At 41.8% G+C, this 23,397-nt stretch overlaps 2 protein-coding genes and 1 non-coding gene across 3 annotated transcripts; 1 reads left to right on the top strand and 2 right to left on the bottom strand.

Moving 5' to 3' along the window:
* Nucleotides 1-5,683: 5,683 nt before the first annotated feature.
* ACAT2 (acetyl-CoA acetyltransferase 2) lies at nt 5,684-14,211 on the top strand. The gene is made up of 9 exons (XM_002189416.5): nt 5,684-5,845; nt 5,934-6,068; nt 7,207-7,388; nt 8,236-8,353; nt 9,099-9,242; nt 10,278-10,400; nt 11,076-11,230; nt 13,332-13,442; nt 13,967-14,211. The coding sequence occupies exons 1-9, from the start codon at nt 5,797-5,799 to the stop codon at nt 14,132-14,134; spliced, it is 1,185 nt and encodes a 394-aa protein (XP_002189452.4). The 5' UTR covers nt 5,684-5,796; the 3' UTR covers nt 14,135-14,211.
* Nucleotides 14,212-14,406: 195 nt separating this feature from the next.
* On the bottom strand, nt 14,407-23,076 carry TCP1 (t-complex 1). The gene is made up of 12 exons (XM_002189886.6): nt 22,888-23,076; nt 21,277-21,362; nt 20,404-20,532; nt 19,930-20,027; nt 19,497-19,607; nt 18,628-18,809; nt 17,906-18,032; nt 17,394-17,569; nt 16,568-16,691; nt 15,439-15,631; nt 14,962-15,125; nt 14,407-14,711 (listed from the first exon to the last, which is right to left on the bottom strand). Exons 1-12 carry the CDS (start codon nt 22,958-22,960, stop codon nt 14,495-14,497), a joined length of 1,680 nt encoding a protein of 559 aa, XP_002189922.1. The 5' UTR covers nt 22,961-23,076; the 3' UTR covers nt 14,407-14,494.
* On the bottom strand, nt 21,960-22,072 carry MIR7644 (microRNA mir-7644). The gene is given in 1 exon segment (NR_105674.1): nt 21,960-22,072. It is a non-coding gene; the product is annotated as a microRNA mir-7644 (primary transcript).
* Nucleotides 23,077-23,397: the final 321 nt, after the last annotated feature.

Genomic DNA, 23,397 nt, shown 5'->3' with positions numbered 1-23,397 from the left:
CACCAAACCTCCTTTGTGTCTTCTTAGTGGTACAGATAAAGGTCTAGCTCAGATACCCTCTAAGGTGTGGGATGGTAAACCTTCCACAATTGTTTGTGTTCATGAGCATGTAGAAAGTATTCCTGCATTTTTTACCTCTTGTCAGCACCTAGTTATTTTAAATTTATCTTTACAAGTGTAGATTACAATTGTGGGAAACATGCTAGCTGAGCAAGAGGCAGGCAGCCAGGGACATGTAGAGATAAGTGGAATCAGCCTGCAGAGCTTAATATTCTGGGCTGCCTTCCTTCTGTACTTTCAAGCTGGTAAGTGTATTATCAGGTTACACCTATAATTTTTGTTTAGGGAAATAATGTTAACAATTTCATAATCATTCCTCTGATACCTTTGGGAAGAGGACATTTAACTGAAATACTCTTTTGTTCTGTTTGCACATCACATTACACAGTGAGAACTAACCTGGGACTTTTTGGTGCTGCTGGATCAAACATGTCGACACCCGCCTTGGGTTGTGTTTACAGTGTGGTAACTGGAGTAAATTAGCTTTTCAAGTAATAGGTGGTATCATAACCCCCAGCAGCAGCATTGGTCTTTGGATGAGAGGACACGTAATGATCTGTCCAAGCATCAACACAAAAGCCAAATTCATATATTGATTCACCTATAATGATAAAATGGAATGTGAACCAGATTATGAATGAGTGGGCAGCACAGCTCACTGGGTTTTAGGTTCCTTGAATGATGGTGTGTTACTCATTAACTTAATTATCCATTAACTGGATGGCTCCTCCTTGGTTTTACAGGCTTAGTTCTGGGTTTCTATTCCACCCCTTGGTTTCACAAGGAAACCCTGTGGACCAACACAAATACTACAATGTTTCCCAGCTCTGAGGGATGCTGTTTGTCCCTGGGGAAGGCAGGCTGTGAGGGAAAACACTTCCTAGTGTAAAACACCCATTCAAAAAATCAGTCTGCAGGTCAGGAAAGTGAGGATTAGGGGGAAAATGACATAAAGCCTTTTTCAAAAGCAAAAAAGAAATAAAGTTTGGAGTACCATACATCCTCTTGGCATTTTAAAGGACCTTGAAATATCAAAAACTAAAGAAAGGCCAGTCAGCTCTTGCAAAGGCTGTCCTTGACTTGCAAGGGCAGGAGATGGAGCAAGGCAAAGCTGTGGTATATCTGCAGCAGAGAATGAGCACTGGAAAAGGCTGCTGCAGCCTACAGGTGTGGGAGAAAGATAAAATCTATGGATTGCACTGAGAGGAAAGTGTTGCAGAGAGATCCTTCAGGTAACTACTAGGTAAAAATCTAGGCTGCAGAAAGCCCAAATTTGACATCAGAGGACTCTCTCTTTTAGAGAAGCTTCCTGAATGCTAGGCTGCAGGCTTAATGCTGTCTTTATATCCCCTGCTAACATGCTTTTATGGGTCTCAGTGGAATTTCCCCCTATTTTTCTTACATCTTCATAGCAAGAAGTAAATGAACTTCTTCAGAAAGCTCTTGCAATAATTACATTTTATTTAACAGCAACTATATATATATATATATATATAGTGAGTGAACCCCAGAGCCTATCCTGAAGACATTCCCAGAATGATAATCCATCCAGATACAATTAAAACCAAATGGTGACTCATGTTAAATTCGTTTTTGGGAATGCTTGATAAATACTGCAAGCTTGCTTTTGGAGTACAGGTGTACATATAGTTGCTAAGGATATAAGCCCAGGTGTTTACTATTTTTTTTTTTTTAAACCATAGAAAGGCCAAGAGAATTTCAGTAGTGCAAATGTTTTCCTGTCTGAGGCAAAGACAACATTTTTTAATTAATCACCAATTCAATTACAAACATTCCCTTACAAAAATGGATTCAAGGAAAACATAGATTGCTCTTAACACAGCCAAGGACATTTCATTGCCTTGATTTCCAAGGACCCTGTCAGTCAGGTGGGGGATTGAGAAATTTTAGAAAATGTAGCTCTTTACCTCACTGGGAAAAAAGTGTGTCTGTCTGTTTTTAAAACATGCCTTATGTGCTGAAGCTACTCATAGACAGCTGAATGTCAGTCCACTGCTAACAGAATCTGGAAAAAGAACTGTCTTTCTACACATGAAGAAAGGTCTTAAAGTACTAAAGGCATCCAGGAAGATGGGAAAGGCATCCCATAGCAGATGGGAATTCAGTGGTACCAATATTTGTGTATAAGACTTTATAGACTAAAGAATTTGCTGTTACAGGAAAGTTGTGAAACCTATTAAAAAATAGAATTATCTCATCTTGAGATTTATTAATTTAAAGTAATTTGATTTTGTTTGGTTCTTTTTCCTTTAAGAGGCGCAGCTTAGTTTTTATTAAAATCACATACCCAACAAACCTGGTTTTGCAAATATTCATTGACCAAGTGTCAGATTTAAGAAAAAAAAATCAAGGGCTTTGCTTTATGGTAACAATATTGATCTTTTAAAAAGTCAGATTTAGAAAAAAGTTATTTAGCAGGAGAGTAAATCAGTGAACACTGAAATCCTCTAACTTTTCATCTATTTCTAATAAAACTGAGCCACCATTAGAAAATGAAAATGCAAAAATCTTTGCACCTTAAATATTTCATGGAAGACACTTGTCCATTTGACTGTGTTCATAGCAAAGTAGTAAATAAACTTCGTGCAACAGATGGCAGGTAAGATTTCTGTTCTGAATTGATGACTTCATTTCCCAGAGTTTAGATTTCTGAGAAATGGCAAAATGTACCAGCATAGGGCAGTAGTTTGTTATTGAGTATTGTGCTGCTCATTAACTACATTGAATTTAAAATGTACAGCTGCCTACTCCCATTCAGGAGTGTTTTTTTCTGCATTTGAATGACTTAACTTTGATCTGTATCATGCATGTTTCATAATTATTTGCCTTTGTGCGATTGCTGCGTCATTTTGCTATGTCACATGCCCCTTTTGTCCATTTGGATCTCAACCCTGGACACCATCCAAGCAGAGTTAAATAGAATACTGCAAGCCTGATAGACATATCAAGATAAAATTAAGCTCTGTTGGTTTTGGGTGCTCCAGCCTCACAGCCTGGTTTGTCACTAATGTTGAACTGCAAAACTGTTCTGCTGGTTGGGGCTGAGAGCAAAGGTGCAGCAGGTCAGCTCACTGGGGTGAGCCTGAAGGCCCTAAGGCTGCTTCATATTTTAACTTTTTCTGTCTGCTGGTGAACTGTGGGGAGGGAAGGGGCTGAAGTCTCACTTTATGGTCAATCCAATATTTGTAAAGTTTTAAATTCAAGAGAATCCTGTTCATAAGGCTTACTTCAGGTGTAGTGTCAGCTGTGGACTTTGAACACCTGCCGACATTTAATCTGAGCTCATCTCATATTATTGACTGTATTTCCATCAATGGCCTTAAGTTGTAATCAGTCAAATGTTGCATTAAGAATGACATATTGGTATATGGTACAGTTGATAAACGAGGTTACTTGGTGCTGCCCCCATGTCTGTTACTCACTCTCTACTGAATTTTGAAAATGTGCAGAAGACTACATTCAGTCATGCAGGGTTGCTCAGGAACTGTACAATATTTTTCTAAAACAATCACTGTATTGCTTCAAATCCTACATTCTCGCATTTTACTTTTATGTTAGTTCTACTACTTGCTTAGTGATAGCCTTTTGAAAAGACACAAAACATGTTTTCCCCTACAGATTTAATCTTATACTTTTGTAAGTGTTATCAGCTGCTCAGAGTGCACAGCATCATTAAAGAAAAGCAGTGGTGCATGCATGTTACCAATTAATGCATTTTTTAATGCATCACCTTAGGAGACTGGTACATCAGTCTGCCTAAGCATTTAGCTGGCTGTGGGGTTTTCCAGCAATTTCCTTTCTTGAAGATATCTGAGGGGATTCATCTCTTGCTGAAAGCTGGAAACCCCAAAGTAACTGAAGAGCACATGGTTTTCTGCTTTGGCCTTATCCTTCACAAAGACCAAAATACATAAAAGGAGGGATGTATTTTGAGTGTTGGAATCCTGCAGCATGATTTAACAGAGTTATTGGTGAAATCTAGGCCACTCTTGCTTTCCATAGCTGAAGTAGGATTTTTTCCCTCTCTAGTAATGCTGGTTTTTTTACAGCATTTTTAGTAATGAAGGTTTTCTTACATTTTAAAGCAAGAATAGAGGCTGATAGGAGTCAGAAGAATCCAACTCAGGTATCATAGTGCTCCTGTTGCTCGTTGTGTCCACACAGAAGGTTCAGATGCATTTTGTGGATGCAGATTTAATGCTGCCAAGTTCAGATTAACCAACATGCAAGATGTGACCACAGGTGTAATGGTGCATTCACTGCATATATAACCACATTTATGTTTGTGGGTGTTTGTCATCACATACTGTGTGCTTTTTTAGGACTTAATTTGTGCATCTGTTCTCTCTGTGAAAACTTACAGAATTTTACTACCTGGATAGGAAAAAAATGTGTCCCGACTTTGTAGCTAAGGTAGGAGCAATAGCACATTTTCTAACCATCTTCTTGGCCTTCAGATGCAAATTCAATGCAGTGCTTTGGCTGGCTTGTCTCTTAGGCCAGGTATCCGTGAATGAGGAAGGAAGGAGTAAGGACTGAACATCAAGGCTGTGCAATAGACCAGTTATTTCAGCACGTGTAAATTTTTAACTCTTGTTAGTTGCTTTGACTTTCTTGCTTCCTCCCTTTATTCTATCCCTTATTCCTCCAGATATCTTAATAGTATTGCTTCCCACCTACATTTCCCCGCAGAGAAATATTCCTGCCTGCCCGTCCGGCTATGGGCTGCGGCCACTGCCTGCAGCCGCCTCCTCTGCTTCCAGCTCCCTGGCTGCCCGGAGCTCCTGCGCCAGCGCCGCCTCCTTGCAGCTTACCTCACCTTTCATCGAGCGATGCCTTGCAGCATCGCTTCCCACGGAACAGCCTGGGAAAAGCCCCCACCTTGCCTCTTTCGTCAGGTCAGGCAGGAACAGCTTCTGGGCCAGCGGCGGAGCACTGCCTATAGTACCTATACTAATATATATATATATATATATATATATATATATACGTATGTCAGGCTTCTGCTGAAATTAGGACAAATATGACAAATATTAAATTATTAAAATATAAATTTTAATATTAAAATATTTTAAAATATTTAAAGGGTGTTGGTAATCTCTGCGCATCAGTTGCGGAGCAGATCAAACCAGCGATAGGCAGTTTTGTAGAGTTTTATTCAAATTATTATTCTTTGTTCCCTGTTCACGCAGATCCTAAGAAATGCCGTCATGAAATAAACAGACTGTCCTTAAAGCCACAATATGACAAGAGAGCACCTGACCCGCACGCTGTATTTTGTAGACAGATAATCCAGACGGAGCTGGCAGCCGGCGCTGCGCAGGCACCGGGTGTGCGAGCGGCGGGCACGGGGAAATGCCCGACCCCGGCAGCCCCGGCCTGCCGGGCGGAGCCCTCCTCTCTCCGGGGAAGGGAAGGCGAAGGAAGGGAAGGGGCTGGGAAGGAATCACCCAAGGCTACGCATCGATCGCGCCAGGGGGCGGCCCGGCCACGCCACCGCCCGCCCGGCCCCCGCGCTGTCCTCAGGTGCCCAGCGACGAATCCCGACTCGGGCTCCGTGCTCCCGCCCCGCCCGGCGCCGGGCGAGGGGCGGGACCGGCGGCGGGCGAGGGGCGGGACCGGCGCCGGCTCCGCTTTCGCTGCGCCCGCGGCCGCCGCTCCGCTCGGGCTCTCGCCGCTCCGCTCCGCTCCGCGCCCACCGCCGCTGCTGCCGCCATGAGCGCGGATCCCGTCGTCTTCGTGTCCGCCGCCAGGACCGCCGTGGGTGAGAGGCAGCGGCGGTGGCGGATGCTGCCGGCGGCGCCGGGCGGTGTCCGGGTGCTGAGCCGCTCTCTCTGTGTCCCCCCTCCCAGGGTCCTTCAACGGCGGGCTGTCGTCGCTCCCCGCGCACGAGCTGGGCGCCGCCGCCATCCGCGAGGTGCTGCGCCGGGCCGGGCTGGCCCCCGAGGAGGTGTCGGAGGTGATCCTGGGGCAGGTCCTCACCGCAGGTACGGCCGGCGGCGGGGCCGCTCCCTCTCCGCGGCAGCATCCCTTCGGGGCTGTCCCATTGAAACGGCTCAGCTTCCGCCTCCCAGGGCGCTACGCCTTGCCATTGGGAACGCGGTTCCTTAACAAAGGACTTGAGAGGCATCTTCTCTCTGGGTGACCGAAAGGATGGGCTTTTGGAAAGGATGTTGTAGGAGATAGTTTGGTTTTTTTTAAATCCCTGAAGTAGCCAGCACTGTATGAGTGAATGTCAGTTTCTTTTCTTTGTTAACAGCATCCTTCTCCCCTTGATCATCTCAGCTGCTAAATTTAACATCCTCGGTAATGATAACCCTGAGATTTTAAGAGCTAGGCCTGCATTTGTGTTTATCTGCAGGACCTGCAAGATTTTTTGATGCCATTTGTTTGGAGACAAATATTTGGTTTTAATGAAAATGTAACTGGCAGGGAATTGTTTGTTTTGAACTTGCTCCTGCTTTTTCCAGGGTAATGTTTAATCAGTAGAATCATAAGCAGCTTTGTATTTTAAACATGGAGGAAGGAAATATATCTTTTTGTCTTAAAGATGATTCAGATTCCTCTGTATTTTCAGCTTGCTGAATGATGTGCTCTCCTTGTCCTTTTCTTTGTGTATAAAGAGCTTTGGCCTTGGGAGATGCAGTTGAAGACTGTTTTCTTTGAATATAGTGCTCCTATTATCTCCATCAAGATCACAACAAAGACTGGAAGCTTTCAGGTCCATCTGCATAGTTGTGCTTTTGGTTTCCATATGAATTTTCAGGGAAAGTTAACTGCTGGTGATGTACAGAAGATATCAAAAAGAAACTCTTCAGAAAGTAGCAATTTAAATAATTTCTCATCCTACACATACAACAGGCTAGCGCTGGTCTGAAGTAGTGTTTCCTCTGACCTGGCATCAAAAGCAGAGTTGTAGATGTAAAACTATCAGTAGCAGGTATTTATTGATCAATATAAATGAGGTTATCTTTTATAGATGACTGCTGGGCACTTTTCTACCCACCATCTAAAAGTAGGAGTGTGCTCTAAATTTTTGTGGAATCGGGATATTGTGAACAGTGACATGGCAGACGTTTGTGTTTTTAAGAGCAGACAAAAGCAAAATGCTGCCTGTTCTCACAGGTGCTGGCCAGAACCCCGTCCGGCAGGCCAGCGTGGCTGCAGGAATCCCATACTCCGTGCCCGCCTGGAGCTGCCAGATGATCTGCGGGTCGGGCTTGAAGGCAGTGTGTCTGGCTGCTCAGTCCATACTGATGGGAGACTCCAGCATCGTGGTTGCAGGGGGCATGGAAAGCATGAGCAAGGTAAAGCAGAGGGTTAGACTCATATTGCACTGACGTCCTGGGAGCAAAGAGCCCGATGTTGAAACCATGTGTTTCCAGGCTGGCACCTGGAGGCAGATCGAAAGGGTCACTGTGCTTGCAGATGAAATTATATGTGCAACAGTTGACTTCAGTAGCACACTTCTTTTAAAAAAAGACTTCATGCTGCAGCTACTGAAAAGGTGCCCTGCGAACACACACTGCATTTAAAATTCCATTTTCATTTCCATCTAGCCCTGTTGTGGTGAATGGTTTTCCTGTGACATATCATAATAGACAGGATTTTTGTATTGCAAGAAGCCCAGAGAAGGAACAACAGAAAATGTTATTGTTTGCCAAGCAATTAGAGCTTGGAAAGAAAGCAAAGCACTTTTATTTCAAGGTGTTCATCCCAAGGCTGTATTCAGGAATAGGTCTGAGCTGGTGATCTGATTCCCAAGAAACAGATGGCTTCTTCTGCCAGGGCTCAGCTGCCTGTGCTGAAAGTGATGTTAACATTCCCTGGCATCAGAGTGCAATTGGGAACTACCTGGAGCAGGCTAGTAGGATGGGAGAGCTACAGCCATGTGGCCCAGGAATGATAGATTTGGTCTTGGAGAGGAAACAACACTTGTAGTGCAGTGATCTGTTACCAGAGGAATGCACAGGCCAAATGGCATGCCAGCTGGCAGGCTCTGGAGGGACAGGCAGAGCGGGCAGCTGGAGAAACTGCCAGGATTTGGGATGGGTACTTCCAGCCATCAGGCAGGGGTCTGTCTCTGCAGTGGTCTGTCTGACTTGTGTACTGGAGATGTAAACATGTAACTCCTTTCAAAATATGCTTTTGCAGGCTCCTCACGTCATTCACATGCGAGCTGGGGTCAGAATGGGAGAGGCTTCCTTGCAGGACACCATAATCCTTGATGGCCTTACAGATGCTTTTTATCAGTATCATATGGGCATAACAGGTAAGTGATGACAGTCCATAAAATGAAATGATCAACTAAAAGAATTCACTGGTAGGAAATTTCAGAAATCTGAAGTTAAAAATTATGTGTTTCAAGCTATCCTTATGTTGTAGTCATGAAAAAGAAAGGTATTGAAGGCATTTTCCTTTTTTTTTTGTAAAGCTGCTGCTTTGGGCTTCTCTTCTGTCTGAGCTAATCTCTCTGCATCTCTTCTACATCTGAGAAATTTAACTTCAGAAAAAATAGAAATAAAATAATCCTTGTATGTAACTGGAGCATTCAGCAGCACAGATTTATGGTGGGGGGGAGTTAGGTAAAGTGTCCTGTGGATATGTGTGGTTCTGCAGCTTCAGGTTATTGCACCCTGGTTGGGATGGTCAGCCAGCTGCTTTTGCAGACCCTGCTTATAAAACAGAGTGACTTCAGAACTGTTCCCTTTCTTTAAGTGGCTATAGAGAGATCTGAGCATAGTACTTCAGAGGAGCAATAAACTACAAAAGCTTGTTTGCATTTGTCTTTAATTTGATAATATCATCTGGGAGGTGATTCCACACAGAAATTTTCACCCTCAAGTGAAAATATAGTAGAAAATAATGAGTAAACAAAATGAGGAAATCAGAATGAAAACAGTTCAACAAACTCAGCTGCTTGCTGCAACAATTATTGATTGCATTTCTGCTTGCAATTTTGCAACTTAAAATTTTGGCATTTCCTGATGGTGGTTTGCATTTTGTTCCTATTTCAGCTGAAAATGTGGCCAAGAAGTGGCAAGTCAGCAGAGGGGAACAAGACCAACTTGCTGTACAGTCACAAAACAGGGCAGAGGCAGCACAGAAAGCTGGCTATTTTACAAAAGAAATTGTTCCTGTTCTTGTACCTTCTAAAAAAGGTAGGTGTGAATGGATAGTGTGAGCTGATTTTAAGGAAAAAAATCTATTTTCTGCTATGTCACCTGTAATCAATGGATGGTTTCCCACTTATACAGCCTTTTTGTAAGCATGTGGCCTGATTCTTTGTTTTTCAGCTTTCAGTGGTTATATTTTAAATAAGAGAGAAATAATGCAAATGTGGAATATCTTGGTGTAGCTTTCTGCAAATAGTAATAGTGTATTTTATTGGAGATAACAACCTAGACAAAGCACTGACTTAACATGTACTTGGATATGGTACCAAAATCAGTGTTTTTCCTTTTTTTAACACTCCTGCTGCACCAAACTTGAAACAGTCGTATTGATCTGGCAAATGTTGCCCACCTAGTAAAATACAGGGTGACAATAATTAGGGTTACTAGTTAATATGTAGTCAGGTTACATATAATGGGTGTGTTTCTCTTTAGATTTGTGAGGGATATAAACGGACCTATTAAAATGCTTGAGCCAAGTTTTGTTTCTAGAGCAGGGGAATTCCCCAGCTCTTTGTGAGGTAGATGCAAAAACTGAATATTCTAAAAAGAAATCAAGAATCAGTTCTTCCACAATTCCATTGAACAGACCCTGCAGAAAACGTCCTGGCATTAGGCTGGCTACAAACTATTTCATGATACCAGTTTAGATGATAATATTCAATGACAGTTGACTATTCTTTATAAAAAGATTACCAGAAGTATAATTTGAAATATAGCCTTCTGCTGAAAGAGAAGGTATTGCATTAGGAACAGTAAGAACAATACTGACTTTTGCACAACTAGACAGCTAATGTTTGTCTTAGAAAACCTGAGCTGTCTGCCCTGCTAGAAGGGGCTGGAGGGTTACAGCCATTTGTTAAACTGCCTTGAGTTGGCAGCTGTCTCCAGCGTAAGAATGCCTTGTTGGTTTAAAGGAATATGGTATATATTCCCACTCAGCACGTTGTATTTGCTGTCTTTCTGTTCAAGATGTGTTTGTGTGATTAAACACTCTTGTGAGCATAATGCTCTGTTTTGCAGGTCCTATAGAAGTTAAAGTAGATGAACACCCTCGACATGGGAGCAACCTGGAAACAATGGCAAAGTTAAAGCCCTGTTTCCTGACAGATGGAACTGGCACAGTAACAGCAGCTAATGCTTCAGGTTGGTCCATCTGGCTTAAATGAAATGGAAAATAACAGTGCTGCTTGTGGCTCAAGACAGAGTCTCTGCGAGGGGTGTGGCTGCTGTGTGGTCACTGCTTTGCAGGAAGTGGCAATGTGTTTGATAACATAGGTAGAACTCCATTTTAGATGTGGTGGAGGATTTCTTTACAGAGTTGTCTTTTGTTTCATTGTTTTCTATAAAACAGTACCAGAGTTTGGACAATAACAGTAGCATTTGATAGGTTGGAATATTTCCTTTTAAAACTAAGGGTTTCTGATTCTGCAGGTTTGGACAGTGGAAAACTTAACAATTCATGTTTGAAAATGTTACTCCTGTGGGACTGCCATAAGCAGCTTTTAAACATCTTCCTGTGTCCTTATGCTTCCCCTTCCAAAGCCTGCCAAAGTCTGATGTACTTTTTTTTCAGATTGTGCTTTGATTATTCCGCCTGCTGCTTTCCAAATAGAATCACAAATGTGTCACATTTACAGCAATATAGTTTCTAGTATTTGTGGCAGAGAACAGACTTGGCTGGTATGAGCAGTACTGACGTAAACCAGTAAATTGTGATTTTTGTTTTGTCTAGATTGTGATTTTATCCAAGCAGGAGAAAGTGGTACAGTAAAACCATAATGTCCAACAAATACATACAAGTTGGTTGTTATTCCACAGGTTTAAATGATGGAGCTGCAGCTGTTCTTTTAATGAAGAAATCGGAAGCTGCTAGGAGAGGTCTTATGCCTTTGGCTCGGATTGTATCTTGGGCTCAGACAGGTATAGATCCATCTATTATGGGAGTAGGGCCCATTTCAGCAATAAGGAATGCTGTAAGTAATCACTTATCTATGTATTCATGATGCTAAAACTCTTGGTTATAATTGCTTTTTGTTTTCTGGCCATGTCTTGGTTTTACCCTGTTCTAAAGAAAACTTAGTAGGAACAAAGTAAACTATGTGAAAAACAGACTCAAAATAGCGTAGTATATAAATTAGGAATCCTAGTGCTACTAGGCTAATACCTACTTGCTGGAAAAAGAAAACCCAAATGCATCTGTGTATAAATGGACTTCAGAGCATAAACTAGTCAGGTTTGTGGAAGGATACCTAGATAACCTAGGAGGCTAAAGATCAAATTTCAGGTATGTGTGTGACTAACCTAATTCAGTGATACCATTCTGATGCTGTGTCTGGCCAGGTTAATTTTCAGATCATTGCCTGAATGTATTTGCAATAGTACAACACTGAGGGAAGGGCCACTGAGTGCCATCTGCATTAGCAAATGGGATGGTGCCCTTTGTGTTTCAGTTTGGCCTGCAAAAAGCTTGGAGCTTACCAATTGGATTCCTTCCAGGTGTAACTAAACAGGAAGGTGCGTTTCAAAACCACATCTAACGTGCTCAGAGCATTACAGCACCCACCGATGTGCTGTGTTCAGTCCACAGGACAAGGTTCTCAACACGCCACTGGGCAGCCCTGCTGGTACCACACTGCTTGTTAATACATCCATAACCCATGGCAACCCCAGCTGATTATTTGTTAAAGCTTAGCTATGAAAGTGAGCATGAAAAGAGCTAAGAACAGATTTGTTTTAATATTCCTTTTTTTTTGTTTTAATACCGTGTAAAGGCTTTCTTTTGTCCACCTCTGAAATGTCCTGATGATGTGGCGGTCTAACTTGAATTCTCCCAAGTTCTGTGGGTTTTGACAAGAAAATCAGAACTGTAATGCTAAAGCTTTTTCTTACCAGATCTCAAACTGTTCTTTTAAATGAAGGGTGCAGTAACTGTAATACATTACAGTTTTAGTATAAACTCTGGGACAGACAAGCTGTACCTATAACTATATACATACTATGAAAAGGGCACACTACTTCATAGAGCATGATCCTAATAACACTGAAGTCATGGCTTCAATCCCTTTATGGGCCATTTACTTAAGAGTTGGACTTGATGATCCTCATGGGTCCGTTCCAGCTCAGAGTATTTTGTGATTCTGTGATTAAACTTTGTGTGTTATCAAATGTTCACACCCTCTATGAATTATGTTTATCACTTCAGAATTTTAGAGTAGCACTTTATAGTAAGAGAATGACTATGTTGTACATTAAGTGTTACAACAACATTGTGTATCTCAAGCTTTTCCCAGAAGAATGGGATACTCCCTACTGTCTATTTTATCTAGTAGAAAAAGGCTCTCCTCCTTGACTGTAGCCTCAGAGGTGCACCAGTATGGCTAGCCTAGGTTGTGAAACATCAATGGTGATGATTCTGTTGATAAAGTATTACTGTTAGAAACAAAGTGAGTGGAAGTACAAATTTAAATATGTGAAACATGCCTAAGCGTGTACCAGAGTAGGCAATTGCATCACAAGTTTCTCAAGTGAAAACATGAGCCAAACCATCTTCCAAAACAGTCACCTGTGAAAAGCTTAAAATGCCAGCTTTCAATGTAAAGGCAGGAGAGACTGGACAAATCAGATGTGGCACTGATCACTAATGGTTGATACCTCACTATTTCCTGTGTAAAAGTTGCTGTTAATAGAGACTCCCTAATGGAGTCAAGAGTATGTCCTAAAAAAATTGCTTTTAATCTGTTAAAGCCTACTTCTGAATCCAGTGCTTGTTGTAGTAAGGGCACCAGGTATAGTTTGATTCTCACAATTGCACCACCACTGCTACAATGTGTAAAATTAGTCAAGATTTTTATGAGAAGCCAGCATTATTACAGCTCATTGTACTGACTTGTCTCACACTGAAGCCTGTAGTCTTCAAGAATTCTGTCATCAACACTGGCTATAAAAAATTGTTTTCCTTTTATTTTTTTAAATACACAATTTTCAAATGACACAATTTACATCTTATGAAAAGCTTCCTCTGGTGCTAAGGAAGAGCTAAAAGATAATAAGGTCCTATTTGCACTGTTTTCTCAGATTGACAAAGCTGGCTGGACTCTGGACCAAGTTGACCTGTTTGAAATTAATGAAGCCTTTGCATCACTATCTGTTGCAATAGCAAAAGAACTGAAAGTAAATCCAGAAAAGGTAATGATTTGTAGGATGGCATTAGTTTGCCTCCTGTAATTCAAACTTGTCCCATACTGTGCATGTGGATCGTAAGGATGAGCACAGCTCTCTCGCAATCCCTTTGGTGTAAACAAACAGGGTGGGAGCCCCTGCATGCATTTCCTCACACTGCTCTGTCTGCTGGCTTTGCTAGCAGATAGTTTCCCAACTGAACAAGTTCCAGTGTTGTTGCAGTGGATTTTTATGAAAATCTAGGCAACTGTTTAAGCATACTTAATTCAGAATTTGAAATTGCGGCTGCAGTTGTATTTGCCACAGTATTTTTTCAGTGATGGCAAAAAGCAATGGGTATTATTCTCCCCTCCCTAAATTCGCCTCTTATTACCAATTATTGCATTCATATGCTTTTTCTTGTATGAAGTGATGTTTGGGGTTTCAAGCTCACAAATAATTAAGGGCTAGATCCCAGCGAAGTTATGTTGAAAATCAGCTAAGCCTTAAATGTTGTTGACTGTCTATGTTGGTTTGTTTTTTTTTTTTAGATCAATATACAAGGTGGAGCTATTGCTCTTGGCCACCCTCTGGGCGCTTCTGGTTGTAGAATCCTTGTAACTCTTCTATATGCATTGGAACGAACTGGTGGAAAACGTGGTGTTGCTGCTCTCTGTATAGGAGGAGGAATGGGAATAGCCATGTGTGTTGAGAGATAAATGTGAGGGAATTAATGAACAGCTAGCATGAACTAGCTTTGAAACATTTTACTAATAAACTTGTTATAACATTGTAACAGCTCACATTATGTTTGTTTTGCCTAAAAGTAAATAAGCTTACACCATTACTTTTTCACACTCAATCACTGACTTGACAAAGAGGTCAGTGGTTACTGCAGGCACACTAGTTGTTACTACACACTAGATAGAGCCTAAATTCTCACTGCAAGGACCAAGCTTGCTTCCAAAAATTAAGTTTGTTCACAAGAAAATAGCAGCAACATTCAACCACTTGTTTTATTAACATTTTAGTTATAAGAGTGGGAAGTGTAAGCGAAACAAACATAAATAAAACCTAAGTTATTCTTCAAGTGCTCCAGACTGAACTGCATCCTCATAGCACCCTCCTCTCTCTTCTTTAGTTTCAGGGTGCAGTTTAATAAGATCATCAATTCGAAGAATAGTAATTGCAGCTTCTGTTGCAAACTTGAGGCTCTTAGTTTTGACCATGGTTGGTTCAAAGACACCAGCTTGCTTGTTATCACGAGGTTTTCCATTGATCAAGTCAAGACCAATCCTGCAAAGAAGGAATGCTGTCAGATGGAGAAGGAGAAACAGCAGAAATACAGCTGGGAGTATGCTGGGTGACTACTACTTCATTACAGCAATACATACACCTGACTGAAGGGCAGGGGCAAAGGAGTTCACTGATAACATACTTTTTTTTTGCTATGCAAATCACAGTTCAGTAAACTGGGAGAACAATTTTTCATCTAGGTCACCAATCCACATAACTTTTACCAGCCTTCTACCAGAAAGATACTTGCCATTTCAGATTTTTGCGATCTGGGTTAACTTGAGCCTCATTGTGGAATGCTCTCAACTTTGCAACAAGATCTGTGGCATCCTGAGCAGCATTTACTGCCAATGTATTTGGAATTACTAAGAGAGATCTTGCAAATTCTGCTATTGCAAGTTGTTCACGTGATCCCTAGAAAAAGGAAGAAGTTTTTAAACTGATAGCTACAACAAGAGAGGAAAAAATACAGCCGCAATTAAGAACAGCACTAATAGGTAGGGGTTTTCACATGCAAAACCTCTGTTTGGGTCAAAAAAACATAGAATCTAATTGTAAGAGAAAGAATTAACTCATATACTTCATTTTAAAGAACCATTACATTTTGTAAGATGATCAGGTTTTCATGAACTACACAAATGATTTCTAGTAAATAAAAATAAACGCTTGGAGATTCATGGTGCAAGTCTAACTCCTACACACCGCTGCTTCTTTGTACAAGACTTACCATGCTGGTTGCATAATTTTCAAGATATATTGAAAGTGCTGCCTCTACAGCACCGCCACCTGGAACAACAGACTTCGATTCCAAAACCCTTTTGACAACACAGAGAGCATCATGTATAGATCGTTCCATTTCATCACACATGAAGTCATTGGCTCCTCGTAAGATAATTGATGCTGAAGTACGAGCCTTTGTACTAAAAAAAAAAAAGCAATCAGAAGTCAGCTGTGTTGGATGGAATCTATATTAAAATTCTTCTTGGCAATTTTTTTCTTCTAAAGCGAAGTTCAGTTGAGCCTCATTATTTCAACATTTAAAAGAAAATCTTAACATTGTTATGTCCCCTTTCAGGATACATACATTTTAACTTAGTCAGCATTTTATTTTCTAACATGCATGCATCTAGTTTGAATTTTAGTCTTTTACAGAAAACTACCTGTCAAAGTAAGATGACAAGATGTTTTCCCATCAAAGAGGGGGAAGTTAGATAGTAAGAAAGACCCCTTTTGCACTGCCCTCAAGTAAGTTAATGACTTCCACTGTTACAGAAAAGGCTGTCACATGGAGCTGACACAAAAGTGCCATGGGCAAAGTGTGTCATTCAAGCCCAAATGACACCACAGGAACATGAACACCCAGAAGGCACACTGAAGAAGTGCAAATATTATTATCCAATGTGTGCTCTCGTTAAATGAATTGATGTTTAAGTCTTCAGGTACCAGAAAGCAGTGACAGCAGCACAAGTGAACACTGTCTTTCACTACAGATGGAAAGATTTAGCTCATACCTCTTTATTCAGATGAAATTACTCAGATGGTACCTATTTCCCTTTACCATCTCTAAAGGGAAGCCAGTTTAGAAACATTTGTTTATAAGCAAAAATTTAAGTAAAAACTGCCTAGCAATCTGATTGTCTCATACTGCAGTTCACAAAATCTATCCAGCTCCAGCAAAAGAGATTAAATACGAATACTTTAACCTCTTTTTTTTTGCACTGGATTTGTGTATAACAATTCTTCCATGTGTATAACTACTCCAGCCACTCAGACAGCATGAAGTAAATAAATGGAATTTTATCTCAAACTTAGTAGAGAACATATACAAAAGTGAATATTTTTAAAAGGTTCCTTACTTCTTGATTAAAATCAGCTCATCATCACAGATTCTCTCTTGAACCACTTCCTCTGCCTGTCCCAGCATTAATGCCTCAAAACTCTCCTCACCTTCAAGGTTTGCAAGGGTTGAACATATGGTTGCTTTAACAAACAAACAAAAAAATGAAGTTAACATTCAATTCCTGCACATCGTCCTTTGCCCACTTCTCAGGTGTACAGAAAGAAAAGCAGAAATAAAAGCTGTGTTGAATAGATTTTTCTTAAACAACACTTCTAGTTCTCAGGCAGCAATTCAGTATTTCTGCTTGCAACTGATAAACTGACTGCTCCTTTTATTTAACTTTCACAGCACTTCTTTTTTCACAGCCAGTACAAGTTCCTATGCTTTACCACAATGAAAATATTTTCTTCCAAATTTAAAAACTGACAGATAAAAATACGTACAGGGCCGGATTTTTTTTTAAGTATGATTTAGTGATTTAGGAGTTCTTTATTTGTCTTGAACTATCTAAACAATGTATTTAACTGTCTAAACAGAGGCTTATGAATGCATGCATAATAAAGATTTCTAAATAAAGACAGATTATGGCTCCTATTTCCACAAAAGGCCAGTCTTCACAGTTCAAGGCAGCTTCTTCTCCTCCCACTGTAAATCTTCAACAATCAAGTCTTACAATACTACTACTTTGACAAAGGTCACTTAAAAGCAACAGTAAAGCCAAAAAGAAGTGGCTCAGCTTTACTCACCCTGGCTTTGAATGTTAGGAATGTAACTAATACCTTAACAACAGCTTCTACTTTGAAGAATACATTTATAAACCAGTTATTCTTATACAGACATACCTCCTGATGCCTTAGCAATCCGCTTAAGGTCCTTTTTTACGACTCTTCGTACTGCCATAGCTCCAGCATCAACAAAGTATTTCAGACACATATCATCAATACCTCCAGTGGTGAGAATAACATTGGCACCAGTGGCCAGAATCTTCTGGATTCTTTCTTTGGTAATGTCTGACTCTCTGCAAGATTAACATAAAAGTTATAAAAAGGTATTAAAAAATATACCATCACATCTTATCAGCCAACTTCCTGAAACTTTAATGCAGAGCTCTGCAAGAATGGACGGACTACTGCACAAACATACTTGCATTTCTTGAAAACTGACTTAATACTATTTCTGCCTCCAAAAGTGAAGGCTTCTTCCATTACTATTTGGTATTGGTGGGAAATGTTAGCATTCAAAATGTTTTTTACCTCTTCCACTCAGCCAAAATTACACTGAGGCACCTCAACTGAAGAGACCAAATCAAGTCTGTGAAACCCCCACTGCCTCAGTTATTCAATCTTCCACATACCTCTGCCTTATCTGGTCCAGCTTCTCAGGGTCTGAGATAACAACCTGAACACCAAGCTTCATTTTTGCTTTCTGCAGGCTGAAGTCAAGGCATGCAATCTTTGCATTAACTATTCTCTTGGTCATACCTGATGAAGAAAAATAAGCAAGAAGGATTTCGTCAAACTGATTGAACAGAACATCAAGTCAGCATTAGAGATTAAAACTAACGTTACTTTCACTTTTCAGATTAGTACTGTTTGCTTTTACATCTTCACTTCTGCTCTACTGCAGAAAAATGCCAATCAAGACTTTCCTGTGTTACCTTTGTACATACCCTGTCCCCAGAATGTGAATGACCATGACAATCTGACCTATCGGTGTCACATCCTCTAAGTCACCTCATCACAGCACAGCTCTATTAAATGGAACAGTTCCCCACAAACCTGGCAGTGGCTCCTCACAAGGGAAGCATTTAAGTTCCACGAGCCCACAATGCTACCTTGCTGACACCGATCTAGGGAAACTACAGCAACTCACCAACACTTTGTGGATCACTGCTAGCTGGCAGGCTCTAGTCTAAGAAACACTGGTGAAGTGCAGTATTTTGTGTTCTTGTTTAATTGTTCTGGAACTGAAAACCCACGTGACTTGCAATGAACACAGCCAGTAAGGAGAGTGACACAGAAAGATGAAGAGGACTGGGCTGACACAAAAGGTTCCTGAATCACAGCCTGTTCTTACCCTGAGAGCCCACCACGCAGTTCAGAGCGTAACCGTTCACAAGAATGCTCTCTTTCTGGCTGCGGCCGTGGGCCTTCAGAACATTAACTGAGTTGATGGGGTACCGAGCCTGACCCTTCTGGTCTGTGTATTTAACTGCCAGTGCAGCATCCACCACCATGTTAGCAAAGAAATCACCATCACTGAAAGGCTGTTAAGGTTTAAACTGAAGAAGGAAACTAGTATTATGCTTAAGGAAAAAAAAAAAAAAAAACCAAAAACCAAAACAAACCATGAACAGAAATAACTGACAGTGCCCAAACTAAGTTTCCAAAAAGGAGCTTCACAAAGGCATGTTAAATACTAGCTCTCCTTACCACTGTCTTAAGAGTTATTCTAAAAGCTGAAACACTAGTAGGAAATTATGACAGACTAGTATTAAACCTGCATTTTATGTACCTTTTGTTGCTAAAGAAAAATATGCATCTTATGGTCAGTCTGCACAAAAGCTAAAAATGCAGGTTTTCCCATGCCCATGTAGTAAAATTCCGCTTTCTTTCCTCTGATTCACTCACAGATACTTCTGCAACACATTCTTCTCTTCATATAACTCTTTATCTAGTCTCCCTAACAAGCAAAGCAATAGTTAGGAAACAATACCCTTTAAAAGCTATCATGAGGTGCCAACGCAGATTTGAATAAATTGGGAAAAGTTTGAACATGGTTTCACATACCAGGTCACAATACCTGTAAAATGCCTGTTATAAACACAACAGCTTCAATACCGTGTTACGTTCATAAAAACTGCTGCCACGGATATTCTAGCCTAGCTACTGAAGTTCTCTAATCATCCATTCTCACTTCACTCACTTGATCAATTTAAAGGATACACTCCTATAATTTTCGAGGACATTGATGTTTTAGCAGCATTAATTAGGCACTCCCTGCCCAACTCATCTGTGTTAATAACAAGATTTTCATTGATGTAGCGAACAGCTTCCCTGTAAAATAAAGACAAATACACTGGTAAAGAACCACCCCCACAAAGAGAGAAAAAGTTACATGATTTCAGCTCTTCTAAATGTTACCTCAAAGAACAAAGGGGTAAAATCAATTGCTCTCCAAGGACAGTAACGTGGCTATCATTCCTTTACGTGATTACAGAAATGCAATTTTAAAAATAGAAAACCCACAAGAAAATCCAACCCAAACCAACCAAAATCCCAGAACCCCTGCAAAAAACCACCATATTCGACTTGGCACCAAAAGGTCTGTATTAATGCAGTCACAAAATGCTGAAATTCAACTGTATCAGTTTCTTACTTGCAGGCAAGTCTGTATCCACCAATAATAGAGGTAGGATGAATTTTCTGTTTCACCAGCTCATCTGCATTTTTGAGAAGTTCTGCAGCAATAATTACCTGTTTGAAATACAAACACTAAATATGTGCATTCCACATAAGCAAAATAACTACCTTGTACAACAGAACTAAAACCAGTTTCTGATATGAAGTGAGAGCTACCCAATTCCAACCTCCACCAAGGTATCTAAAGTCTCAGGCAAGTTTTCAACACACAATACCCTTGTTTGTACTTCAAGTCTTGCAGTTGTTAAAAATGAAAACCTAAATTCAGCCTCTATGACCAACCTTCAATATAGGAAATATAAATAATGAAACAGAGGTGAGCCAACTTCCTTCCAGAGTACCACTTTTCATATGGAAACTAGCATCTATGGAAAATACCAACTATAAACACTGACTTTTGATATATCTGCATGTAAAACTTGCTACATACCACTGAGGTGGTCCCATCACCAACTTCTTTGTCCTGCAGGTCTGCCAGCTCACAAAGGACTTTTGCAGCAGGATGTTCCACTTCTAGCAGTTTCAGAATGGTCGCACCATCATTAGTAATGGTCACGTCCTAGTTTTCAAAAATCAAATGTGCATATGAGGTATATTTCTATTACACTTTCACTGCTGTGTTCATACATGTTCATACAAAATGAAAATGATTCTTTACCATTACCCATAAAATAACCACCGATAACAAAACGTCCCTGCTTCTTTTTAACCAGGAGTCCTATTCTAGCAATAGAAATGTTACCAGCACAGAATCTGCACCTTCTTTTGATCAGAAAAGGCTTTATGTTGCAGAAACTCATCAAACATTTTGCAAATACTGGGTAAGTAGTCACGCAATGATTTGTCTCCAACACAGTATTTTATTACATCAGCCGAGAAAATTACAAACTTTCTTCAATTGCTTGAAATATTTTAAAATACAAAGTACTGCTTAAAATTTTTTTGTGATTTTTTTTGTTATTTCTCATGATGTGGAGACTAGGATATACAAGTCAGCACCTGTTAAACCTGACTTAAATGGTGAAAGTCACCTCTTGCAATCTGACCCATGTTTTAAGTGGTTACAAGGACTTACCTACAGAAATTAAATAACTGTAACACATATATTACCACCACAATAGATGAAACTACAACAATTTAACATACATTACACAATAATCAATTTTACTTCAGTTCTCCTACCCCTCTCAGGATAAAACAGGCACATGCACATTAGGCCTATGAAGCACACTAAATGGAAGCACTTTTACATAGGAATACAAGTCCTTCTTACACTTCTTAATGTTAAAGTAACATTACTTACCCCAATATCGTCCACCAACATCTTATCCAGACCAACTGGCCCAAGAGAACTCTTCACAATATTGGCAATAGCAGATGCAGCTGTAACTGAATAAATGAAAGGAATAAAAAAAAAAAAAAAATTTATCTTCCCAGCTTCAGGATGATTCTTAGGTTTATAAGAAACAGTGCCAAAAAGCCACAAATCAGGAATTTGACAACAAGTGATCTAATCTAGTATTACATTTCAGCCTATCGAACCTGAAGCTTTAACTCAATTTGCTAGGCTTGCTGCTAGTAAAAAAATACAACCTGCACCAAACCTCACCCTTTTTTCCTATCTGGTTTAGCTAGCTAACCTGGCAAAACTGACTGACCCGAAAAAGAATGCTTTCTCTGCTGTCCGTGGAAGATGGAGGACAGGACTGAGGTCAGAACTGCAGTGGTGTTAATATTAAGAGGAGTTGGTAGCACTGCTGCTTTTGACTGCAGCAAGCAGTGCCACAGGACTTCGCTCTCATTTAGTCCTCAGTTCTGGGCAGACAGAGGACATCGGCATCACCACACATCGATTAATAAAACATATTTTGGTCCTTATCAGGCCTGTCAATAAAACAAAACATTTACTTCTGCGACTAAGACACCTAAAAGCGACTTTTGAGTCACTACTAAAACAACACAAAGCCTCTAAAACACTGGCTCATTTAAAGGTTGTTCTGCCATTTTCATATAGGAAAAAGATACAATCAACCTTTTCCTTCAGACCATGGCAAGTTTTTCTCTATCCCACAAGCATAGCCACTTAATCCAGAAATTGAAAAAGTGGTAGTTAAATGGGAACAGTTGTAACTCAGAGACCCTCAAACAACACAGTTTCTTTTGCTTAGAGGATTAACGGCAGCTTTCTGGGCGAAATAATGTGGTGCCAAAGGTGCCATTATCACGTGGAATCTCACTCGTGAATTAAGGCAAGGCTCAATTTTAAGTAGTTGCCTGAAGTACCGTTAGAGCTACAGAAAATAATCTCAGTTTCATTGGGAAGCACGTTTTCGCTTCTTCCTTTGTCTTTTGTCTACTCAGAATCTGAGATCGGTCTCAGAATTTGCAGCCTTCTCCCAGGACTGGGAGTACAATCCTGAACAATGAGTAAGACGTTTCAGAACCACAGTCCGAGATACGCATTTGGAGGCTGGTCCCCACTTTCCGAAGCAGATTGTTCCCCGTGCTGGGCAGCGGGGACCCCCCGCCAGCAGAATTCCCCGCAGGCCTCGCAGGCTCAGACGCTACGCGGTCGGGACGGGGCAGAGCGAGCTCCGAGCAGCAGCAGCAGCAGCCGCCCTGGCCCGGTGCTCGCTGCTCCCAAGGGACGGAGGGCGGGGGAGGCGGGACCGCGCCGCCACTCAGACTCCTGGAAGCGGCGCGGGATGGCGTGTGCTCCTCTTCCGCCTGCCTCCCTCCCTCCCTGCAGGCAACAGCGGCCCGGGACGGAAGGAATCTGTCGAGAGGAGCGGCAGTTCCCGGGCAGCCCGGGGAGGGTGAGCACATGGCAGAGGTGACCATGGCCGCGCCATGTTCGCTCCTCGCTGCCCCTCCCTTCTCCCCCCGCCCCCCCGGCGGGGCGCGCCGCCGTTACCGTTTTGCGTGCGGACCGTGTCGCCGCTGGTCCGCTCGCCGAACACGGCCAGGGGCCCCTCCATGGTGGACATCTCCCCGCCCGGGCGCGGCGCCACACGCACAGCGAAGGGACGGGAGCGCGCCGAGAGGCGGGATGGCCGGGGCGGCGCGAGGCACGCTGGGAACGCGCCCCGCTGCGCGCGGGGGCGGCGGGGCGGGGCACGCCCCGAAGGGGGCGGGGCTGCTTCCCGAGCCTGCCCAATCCCGGGGCGCGGCACCGCCCGACCTCGGGCCGCGATTGGCGGGCGCAGCTGAACAAAGGGGCCGCGAGACGGGGCGGGGTCAGCGGGGCTCTTCCACGGGCTTCTAGAAGGTGTCGCGGGCCGGGGTGCGCAGGCGCGTGGAGGCCCGCGGGTGGCGGGGCAAGGAATGGGAGCGGGAATGGCGGCCGCTGCTCGGCGCTGGGAAAGACCCGGCTTCCTAAAGTGGGGACCTCGGCATGCGTAGTCGTGACTGTGCTTCTCAAACA

This window comes from Taeniopygia guttata, chromosome 3, assembly GCF_048771995.1.
Source record: "Taeniopygia guttata chromosome 3, bTaeGut7.mat, whole genome shotgun sequence".
NCBI classification, from domain to species: Eukaryota; Metazoa; Chordata; class Aves; order Passeriformes; family Estrildidae; genus Taeniopygia; species Taeniopygia guttata.
The sequence above is the reverse complement of the archived record's forward strand: the minus strand, read 5'-3'. Positions and strand labels throughout refer to the sequence as shown.

Coding starts and splice junctions, on each gene's coding strand:
- ACAT2 (XM_002189416.5), top strand. CDS start 5,797: ATGAGCGCGGATCCCGTCGTCTTCGTGTCCGCCGCCAGGACCGCCGTG. Junction 8,354..9,098: donor GTATCATATGGGCATAACAG/GTAAGTGATGAC, acceptor TTCCTATTTCAG/CTGAAAATGTGGCCAAGAAG. Junction 10,401..11,075: donor AACAGCAGCTAATGCTTCAG/GTTGGTCCATCT, acceptor GTTATTCCACAG/GTTTAAATGATGGAGCTGCA.
- TCP1 (XM_002189886.6), bottom strand. CDS start 22,960: ATGTCCACCATGGAGGGGCCCCTGGCCGTGTTCGGCGAGCGGACCAGC. Junction 20,028..20,403: donor GTGATGGGACCACCTCAGTG/GTATGTAGCAAG, acceptor TATTTCAAACAG/GTAATTATTGCTGCAGAACT. Junction 18,810..19,496: donor TCCTCGAAAATTATAGGAGT/GTATCCTTTAAA, acceptor ACAGCCTTTCAG/TGATGGTGATTTCTTTGCTA.